At 36.2% G+C, this 10,562-nt stretch overlaps 1 protein-coding gene across 5 annotated transcripts in view; it reads left to right on the top strand.

The window, feature by feature from the left end:
• Nucleotides 1-2,904: 2,904 nt before the first annotated feature.
• LOC125673947 (low-density lipoprotein receptor-related protein 2-like) overlaps nucleotides 2,905-10,562 on the top strand; it is a 47,587-nt gene continuing 39,929 nt past the window's right edge. For 3 of the 5 annotated variants that reach the window (XM_048910916.2, XM_048910915.2, XM_048910914.2), the window contains exon 1: nucleotides 2,905-3,059. In XM_048910916.2, the coding sequence (XP_048766873.2) occupies nucleotides 2,999-3,059 (61 nt within the window). In that variant the 5' untranslated portion in view covers nucleotides 2,905-2,998. The remainder of the gene's footprint in view (nucleotides 3,060-10,562) is intronic. The other 2 variants (XM_056159582.1, XM_048910918.2) reach the window with 2 other exon arrangements.

Genomic DNA, 10,562 nt, shown 5'->3' with positions numbered 1-10,562 from the left:
GTATAGGTAGGTAGGTAGGTTGGTATAGGTAGGTAAATAAGTATAGGTAGGTAGATAGGTATAGGTAGGTAGATAGGTATAGGTAGGTAGATAGATAGGTATAGGTAGGTAGATAGGTATAGGTAGGTAGGTAGGTAGGTAGGTATAGGTAGGTAGATAGGTATAGGTAGGTAGGTAGATAGGTATAGGTAGGTAGGTAGGTAGGTAGGTATAGGTAGGTATAGGTAGGTAGATAGGTATAGGTAGGTAGGTAAATAGGTATAGGTAGGTAGATAGGTATAGGTAGGTAGGTATAGGTAGGTAGGTAGGTATAGGTAGGTAGATAGGTATAGGTAGGTAGATATGTATATGTAAGTAGGTTGGTATAGGTAGGTAGATAGGTAGGTAGGTAGATAGGTATAGGTAGGTAGATAGGTATAGGTAGGTAGATAGGTATAGGTAGGTAGGTAGATAGGTATAGGTAGGTAGGTAGGTAGATAGGTATAGGTAGATAGGTAGGTAGGTAGATAGGTATAGGTAGGTAGGTAGATAGGTATAGGTAGATAGGTATAGGTATAGGTAGGTAGGTATAGGTAGATAGGTATAGGTAGGTAGGTAGAGAGGTAGATAGGTAAGTAAATCCCCCCATAAACTAAAATTTATTTCATAGCTTGCATAGGAGGGGATGAAAGCGGGGGTGTCCCTCTAGAGCGAGACTTCAAGAGGGTGTTATGGCTCTAGAGTGAGTCTTCCCCCTGGAGGGGGGGGGGGGTAAGGTTTATTCTATAGCACGTCTGCTGGGGGAGGCTCACTCTAGAGCGAGACTACGGGGGGGAAGGATCACTCTAGAGCCAGACTTCCGCAGGGGGGAAGGCTCACTCTAGAGCCAGACTTCCGCGGGGGGAAGGCTGGCTCTGAGGGGAAGTCTTGCTCTAGAGTGAACCTCCCCCCTGGGGGAAGGCTCACTCTAGAGCCAGACTTCCGGGGGGAAGTCTCACTATGGGGGGACGTCTGGCTCTATAACACCGGCCCGTGTAAGTTTAGTTCCGGTCATAATCACACTTTTATTAACATGAAATGCACATGTTTACGCACATTTCTTGTGGGTTTTATTTCTTTCATCGGGATATACAATAATCAAAGACGAATATCATTAGAACCGGAATATCTATACGTCTAGTTTTGTGTTTTCAAAATTTGTCAGATCAACAGGCGTTTATTCTTGTTTTATTACGGAGGTTTGATCTCCAAATCAAATGATTGTAAACTGGAGGTGTGAAACCTGTATATATGTAGATAGAGTTGTTACATGACTCCTTCTACAATATGTACCGACACAAACCCATATTATTATTGGATGTACATGTACTGATCTACATGTAGGAATGAGACTTCTTGAACTAACTTTGGATTTTTATAACTAACTATTCTATTTTTACAAATCTAGACTATATACTCAAATGTATGCAATGCTTTTCTTTTTTATTGAACAATGTCATCATATATCTTTAATGATCAAATCATTTCATACTGGTTACTTAAGATATTGAGTAAGTGAGAGAGAGAGAGAGAGAGAGAGAGAGAGAGAGAGAGAGAGATGGTACTAGTCCTGTACATGCATGCTACTAAGAATGATGCATGTACACTTAAAGCACTAGATAGTAGTTTGTTAAAATAATGATATTTTCATATTAAAGATATTTTAAATTGAAATTTGTCAAGATATAAAATGAAACAAATCAAACATGCAATCATTTCATGTGATTAACAAAAAGGCGATCAAGGCCTCCATTGAAAATGATATTGGAATTGTACAAGAATTTCAAATATTCATTCGCATTAAACAATTCAGCATCTAACCACAGCTAAATATTCTCTACAGAGATACCTATAGTTATCCCCGCCCCCCGTTCTCATCTATCGCGGCCGACGACAATATATTCCAATGATCTATTGTCTCCGACGACAGTGTGTGCCGTGATGCAAAAAATATGCCTTGTCTCGGCGCATATCATCGTCTGCGACAATATGTAGTAAATGTACCAACGGACAATATGTACCGAGAGGGTACGTGCATATCGTCGCCGAGGACGATATGTTCTAAACGACAATATGTACCATCATATATAGTGTGTACTAACTGTGGAATTACAGAAATCTTAAACTTTAAAATTCATACATAGTTACACTAAGCATACTGATAGTTTAACTTTATCATTAGCTTATATCATCGTAAAACTTGTATAAATCAATCGATTTAATTAATTGATAGTACAGAAACCTACAAGGGCTACAATAATAAATCGTCGTTTTCTTTCTTTGTACTTTAAATGCATGAATAAACTTTCGTTCGGTAAGTTAACTTTCTAGAAATTATATTGGTCTACTTGACAAGTTTTGAATGGAAAGTGATTTCTTATATTTAAAACAGCATCAAAAACACACTGGCGGAATGAGGAGAGGAGAGCTCATATAAAGAAATATATCATGTGACCAATATTTACATATTTTTCTTATAATTTCGAGATAATTATCTTGTAATAACGAGAAAAGATCACGTGATTACGAGATAGGAGAACGTAAATTTATTTTTTATATGATACTAATAGGCTTTCGTAAATATATGTATGTAAGTGCAAAAAAAAATTAAAAAAATAAATAAATAAAAAAAATAAATAAAAGAAAGATTAAATAATGCATGACTCATTCATGGCCATATACAATGTATTACACATGTCAAGAAGTGGTTGTCATCGATATCTGTTTGAATTCTTTTGTCGTAAGATGTGACTCTGGATGAGAGAGAGAGAGAGAGAGAGAGAGAGAGAGAGAGAGAGAGAGAGAGAGAGAGAGAGAGAGAAGAGAGAGTAATTGTTTTGTATGTACCTGTAAAACTAAGCGCGGGTATTCAATGAGGATCTCCCACTCCCCTCTTACATGGATACCAGATAAGAGTTGTTCAAATATTGCTGTGTGATATTTCGCAATAGCCCGACTTAAACAACATCACAACATCACAATGTGCGAGAGGTGGGTCCTGTTTCTTTGGATTTCTTGTCAGATTATCTGTATCATCTCCGGTAAGACAGTTTTACACCATTCTAATTAAAATCACCTCGGTACGTTCCGTTGACATATTTAAGTACCTCACGAATTTCACAAAAAGTACCCCTGTAATCTTAAGAATAAGATTTCCAGAGACTTCCTCTATATTAAATCCCTGTATAAAACTTTCACCCCAATTGCGGCCCCACCCTGACCCCAGGGCACAGTAACCTTGACTTCGTGAGGATGACGCGTAACCCTCATTATTTTATTTTCAATAAATTTCCCTATACAAAAAACATGTATGTGTATTCCTTTTAGAACAAATAACTGACCCCCCCCCTCCCCCGTGACATGATGACATAATGGCGTTTTATCTCCTTATCACATTGAATTAAGATTTGTTTTGTATGAATATAAATGTTAAGAAATAGATTAGAATTCAGATTATTAAAGAAATAAAGCTGACAGCGGACTTTATACAACGTACGGCAGGGCTGGAACAGTTAAAACTTGCTATCCGTGGTTTATAAAGTGATGAAGTGTCTTGTATATAGCGGATTTTCAATGTTTGATTAAAAATATCATTTTTTTTTTTAATTTTCCCTCCCCCGCCTACAGTTTACTTTCACTTTCCGAATAAAATCCTGGTAGACAAGCATACAGATCTATTACGCGCCTGGTTTATCAGCTGATGATATTGTGGGCAGGGTAAGATAAAGCCAGCATTTGTAAAACTTTAAATTCCGCACCTATTAACACCAACAAGGTAACTAAAATGCGAATTATCATATAATGTTTTTATCAAATATTTATCAATCTCACTGCCCGTCTGAACGTGTTTTGATACTGGACTACTGAGCAGGGATTTATTTTGCATCAGTGTTAAAATATAATCCCCACTTTAGTCGATTGACCTTGCGGAGGAAAAACATCCCTGTCGAGAAGTTGACGTAATTTCTTTTCATGACAGAACTTCTATTTAAGGAGGAATGACACATTAAAGAAATCTGATACGGATAAAAAGTGAAGGTTATGTGCAGTAATGATTCGAAATTGAAAATTTACTTCATTTAGTGAAGAAAAGAAACGGGACTGATTCACAATTTCCCCCCAAATTTTCTTTTTCACGTTTAATGATCAAAATCTACTGTTTAATGTGTTTAAAAGGGTTCACATAAAAATTAAGGTAATATACATTATCAAAGAAGCTCATTTTAGAGAGTTTATCATTTGTTTTGTAAACAAAGATTGCGGTATGTTATTGTTTATGAAATTTTCAAAAGAAATGGATATAGATCTAAGTTTATTATATCTTTCAGATTTCGAGAATGTTTGGGGTAAATGTGTCATCTAAAAGTTAAAATTTGTGAATATACAAAATTAAGATGCTTTATATTACAAAATCAATATTTTACTTGTTTGTTTGTATACATAAAAAGACTCGAGTCTTTGTTTACATAACACAGATTTAAGGCTAAAATATTGCTTTAATTCTTGCATTCAGAAGGTCAAAATTTTGGCTGTCAATATTAAATGAGTTGTGATTTTAATGTTTACCATCAAAAATGAAAAATATTTTTATCAAAAATCGTGAACCAGTCCCTTTAAAGCAGGTAATCGAATTTTGTTTTAAAACCAAATATGTATGAATAGAATTTACCTAGCTAGACAATTACATTTAAAAGGAGTTTGTACACTCAATCAATGTATCATTGAGTTTGTACACTCACTCGATATCTCACTGAGACGAGTTTGTACACTTACCCAATGTCTCATTGATTTGTACACTATCTGGATATCTCATTGAGTTTGTACACTCACTGAACGTATCATTGAGTTTTTACACTCACTCGATATCTCATTGAAATTTTACACTCACTCGATATCTCATTGAGTTTGTACACTATCTGGATTTCTCAATGAGTTTGTATACTTACTGTACGTATCATTGAGTTTGTACACTCACTCGATATCTCATTGAGTTTGTACACTAATAGTGTAACGCGGCTCGATAGGGAGGTCAAATGAGTGCACTTGACCCGCCTATCTGTTTTTAGAGTGCAGGAGTCGATTGGGGGTTCAATTGATTGCAGTTTTGAGTGCAGTCGATAGTGCATCAAGTTGGCCGGCGGCCACGTGTGGTCGAGTGAGAGCGTTAAGGTGACGTCATCAATACAGGGAATAGAGCTACATTTTATTTTCTAAAGTTTTATCAGTGTTTGGAAGAATAAAACCATTTTTTAAAAAAAGTTAACACCTTAAATGAACAATTTGAGCAATAAACTGAACACAATTTTTAAAGTCCATAGAACGGGGTACGTTCGCTTTGACTTCTTGGAAAAGCGGCTATTTTCTGTAAGTCGTTTTGTAAAATAGGTATTTAGGTGACCGATCAATATTGTGACCGGTGGATTCCATATTTCCATTTATAAACCAACTATATGTCCTACCTTTTAAGAATGAAAAAAAGGTACAGTCCTACACCAGATGTGTAATCAAAAAGTGTGCGCCCTACCTAATAAATAAATATACATACATGCAGAGTTAAACAACATTTTTCTTCATTTTAAAAATCTCTGGAGTTCTTCAAAATTATTACTTAAATTTGTCTCTCAAGTTATATCAGCTGAGGGATTCAAACTCCTGAAAAACTTTTGTTTACTTTGCCATGTTTGTTCGGTAATTTGTCTAGTGAAGTTATATACAAATCTCATTATTTTCATCTTATTATTTTCTTTTTGTTAAAGTTCTACATTTGCATATTTTTAATTACTGTGTTACTGATTTGTTGTCTCGGGTACTTACAAGTACTAATCACATCTCAGTATTCTCTATGAAAGGTGAAGATAACGAAAAGTGACCAATCTCATAACTCCTATAAGCAATACAAAGTAGATAGTTGGGCAAACACGGACCCCTGGACACACCAGAGGTGGGATCAGTTGTCTAGGAGGAGTCAGCATCCCCTGTCGACCCGTCACACTCGCCGTGAGCCCTAGGTCCTGATCAGGTAAACGGAGTTATCCGTAGTCAAAATCAGTGTGCCATGAACGGTCTACATGTAACACTCGATAGGAAACAATTCAGATAGATTTGACCCAATGATAGGTTGTAATGGCAAACTATCAAATTATTAAAGATGTGTTTAGACTTTAGTCTTAATTTTGTTACTTTCAATATTAAATTTTTTTTAAAAGTCCAGTATTTTATTACAAATTGCCTCTCGTATATTCACTTAGACATGAAATAAAGCATGCACACAATTCAGTATTATTGTTTAAAAGCTAGTTGAATTAAAAGTTTTTAAGACTCTATAATATTTTTTGTTCATTGATACATTTTCAAAAAATATAGCTGTCCTATCAGTATTGACAATAAAAAAGTTGGGGTCCTATCAATATGTAAGTCAAAATAAATGTGTGTCCTATTGCATTTTGCACCGGCCCCAACCCCCCAAATAAATTTTTGACAGGTCCCTTACACAATGAGCTCAGATATTCGGCAGTTTTATAAAAATGAATTCGTTCAATATGCAAAGAGTTTATCATTGTTTTATATGATAAAAACATTTGTTTTCTTAAAGTTTACACATTCATTAAATGAACTATTTGAGCAATGGGTTGGAGGTAGGAACGGGGGATGGGGGGGGGGGGGGGGGGGGGTCACCTTCCTCTATTTAGGACAGTCAGCAATCCAATGGCCCACTTGGCCACACTTACAGCACGGGTCGCGCTGTTTACTCTTCTTGGTGGTTTTCTGAGGGCAATCTGACGACCAATGCCCCGTTTCCCCACAGGTGAAGCAGGCGTTGCTGGTGGGTTCCTCACGGCGTTTGGCTGCTGTTATTTCCTCCGTGTGATTCGTGATTTCGTTGATCAATACGTTGATCCGGTTTACTATACCGTCCATTGTGGTGGTGATGAATATTATAAAGTCTTTTAAACCTTTAATTCAACTATCTTTTAAACAATAATTGTCGCTTTTCCAAGAAGCCAAAGCGAAAGTACCCCGTTCTGTGGACTGTATTGCTCAAATTGTTCATATAAGATGTAAACTTTAAAAAATTGTTTTTATTGTTTCAAACACCGAAAAAACTTAAGAAAAAATGTAGCTCTATTCCCTGTATTCATGAGATCACCTCAACGCCCTAGCTCAACCGCACGTGGCCGCCGGTCAACCTGACTCCCTAACATCTGCATTATCGACCGCACTCAAAAACTGCACTCAGTTGAACCCCCTATCGACTCCTGCACTCTAAAAACCGATAGGCGGGTAAAGTGCACTCATTTAACCTCCCTATCGAGTATCATTGAGTTTGTACACTAGCTGGATCTCTCATTGAGTTTGTACATCTACTGGATATATCATTGAGTTTGTACACTCACAAGATGTATAATTGAGTTTGTACACTTCCTAGATGTATCATTGAGTTTGTAGACAAGCTGGATATGTCATTGATTTTGTACACTAGCTGGATCTGTCATTGAGTTTGTACACTCATTCCATGGCTCATTGAGTTTGTATATTAGCTGAATGTATCATTGAGTTTGTACAATCACTCGATATCTCATTGAGTTTGTACACTCACTGGATGTTTCATTGAGTTTGTACACTTACTCGATATCTCATTGAGTTTGTACACTCACTGGATGTCTCATTGAGTTTGTACACTCACTGGATGTTTCATTGAGTTTGTACACTTACTCGATATCTCATTGAGTTTGTACACTCACTGGATGTCTCATTGAGTTTGTACACTCACTGGATGTCTCATTGAGTTTGTACACTCACTCGATCTCTCATTGAGTTTGTACACTCACTCGATATCTCATTGAGTTTTTACACTCACTCGATATCTCATTGAGTTTTTACACTCACTAGATGTCTCACTGAGTTTGTACACTCACTCGATGTCTCACTGAGTTTGTGCACTCACTCGATGTATCACTGAGTTTGTACACTCACTTGATGTCTCATTGAGTTTGTACACTCTGAAATACCAATAGCAAATATAGAGCACAACTGAACAGCTATAGAACACAACTAGACAATTATAGAACACAACTAGACAATTATAGAACACAACTAGACAATTATAGAACACAACTAGACAATTATAGAACACAACTAGACAGTTATAGAACACAACTAGACAATTATAGAACACAACTAGACAATATAAACATTTTCAGAATACGAATGAAGGAATATAGAATAAATTATAGATATAATATTATCATAATAGTACAAATAAAAAAATTTACCATGCACATAAATGGAAATTTATGGAATACAGATAGAAAAAAATAAATATTATTCAAAACAACAATCACAGAATACAAATGGACCGTGGACATAGACATTATACATTACGAATGGGCAAACATATAAATTGTAAAATATAATATTTACATTTTCAACTGTATTCTCCTACATAACGCTATTACGAGTAATGTGTATATATCACTGTATAAATCCACTATGGGGTCAACAGAGGTCACGGCTGTGCGTATTAACATCTGTTAAAAGTAGGTAACAGGTACTACGTTTACTAAGGCAATACAACATCTAGCAATCGCTCTCACTACAGAAGTCTATCAATAGATGAAATCAACATCTAGTAATCGCTCTCACTACAGAAGTCTATCAATAGATGAAATCAACATCTAGCAATCGCTCTCACTACAGAAGTCTATCAATAGATGAAATCAACATCTAGCAATCGCTCTCACTACAGAAATCTATCAATAGATGAAATCAACATCTAGCAATCGCTCTCACTACAGAAGTCTATCAATATATGAAATCAACATCTAGCAATCGCTCTCACTACAGAAGTCTATCAATAGATGAAATCAACATCTAGCAATCGCTCTCACTACAGAAGTCTATCAATAGATGAAATCAACATCTAGTAATTGCAACATCTAGTAATCGCTCTCACTACAGAAGTCTATCAATAGATGAAATCAACATCTAGCAATCGCTCTCACTACAGAAGTCTATCAATAGATGAAATCAACATCTAGCAATCGCTCTCACTACAGAAGTCTATCAATAGATGAAATCAACATCTAGCAATCGCTCTCACTACAGAAGTCTATCAATAGATGAAATCAACATCTAGCAATCGCTCTCACTACAGAAGTCTATCAATAGATGAAATCAACATCTAGTAATCGCTCTCACTACAGAAGTCTATCAATAGATGAAATCAACATCTAGTAATCGCTCTCACTACAGAAGTCTATCAATAGATGAAATCAACATCTAGTAATTGCAACATCTAGTAATCGCTCTCACTACAGAAGTCTATCAATAGATGAAATCAACATCTAGCAATCGCTCTCACTACAGAAGTCTATCAATAGATGAAATCAACATCTAGTAATCGCTCTCACTACAGAAGTCTATCAATAGATGAAATCAACATCTAGTAATCGCTCTCACTACAGAAGGCTATCAATAGATGAAATCAACATCACAAAATGTATTCATGGTTTTATTTACATTCCAAGCAGTGGACTTTCATCAATAATTGATAAAAGCATTTCTGTAAACAATGTCTTTAGTTACTAGCCTACTAGGTCTAATGTATGTCTAAAATTTCGTCTGCTACAACTTCACCCTGGTCATCGGTGATGCGGAATTGTACCTACTGCTAGATGATGGCATAAGGCTTTAGCAAAAAGGTCATTCACAGGATGTATGGCCGATAAGTCGTCAAAGTGCATTAAGACCTACACACCGCACTGCCTCCGTGCCACAGCAGTCATAAGGTGATTGATGTCGGTTTTCAAGTTTATGTCGGGACATTGAAGCGAGGCGTCGTTAAAAACATATTACAGAAATTTATGGAGTCAAAAGAAGCATTCAGTTAGCTCATGTTTGTCAACAATTACAAATCCAAATCCAAACGGTCCCTTATATTCATGCACTTCCACATTCTCTGCGTAGTTCAGTTCTTTCCGGAGATTCATCCGTGTCCTCTCTCCTGTCTATAAATGATTTGCCTACACCTGACGACTGCCGCCCTGTTCTTCATGTTCCTCCACCTCAGTCTTCTGTTAACTCCGTAATATCCACAGAATATCTTTCAAAGTCGGTCTTCAACAACTGCGACTTCACTTTTAAACACTTTTGCCTAACTGTAAGTGTAACTCAGCACCCCCCCCCCCCCCGTTGAAATTATAACCCCCATAAAATTAGACATATGGAAGAGTTTTCCATTATATACTCCCGAGTTAATGTATATGTATATGTTGATATCTTGCTTTTTAGCGTCTTAATGATTAAAACAGTTCTTCATTTGATGGAACTAAAATGTTTTGTGTTTTCGTCATTTTGAACAAAGCGTTGTGTAGGTCAACAATGTGAAATGTATGGAAACGTGTTGTTAACACAATTCAGCAATGTTACCGATTAAAAATGCAAATATAAGTAACAAGGTATCATTTTAAAATATTTATCGGGATATACATACGGGTTTATGGAATTTGATCACTTGATCAACCTGTATTTATATTCCGATAAAT

Source organism: Ostrea edulis, chromosome 3 (assembly GCF_947568905.1).
Source record: "Ostrea edulis chromosome 3, xbOstEdul1.1, whole genome shotgun sequence".
NCBI lineage: Eukaryota > Metazoa > Mollusca > Bivalvia > Ostreida > Ostreidae > Ostrea > Ostrea edulis.
The sequence above is the reverse complement of the archived record's forward strand: the minus strand, read 5'-3'. Positions and strand labels throughout refer to the sequence as shown.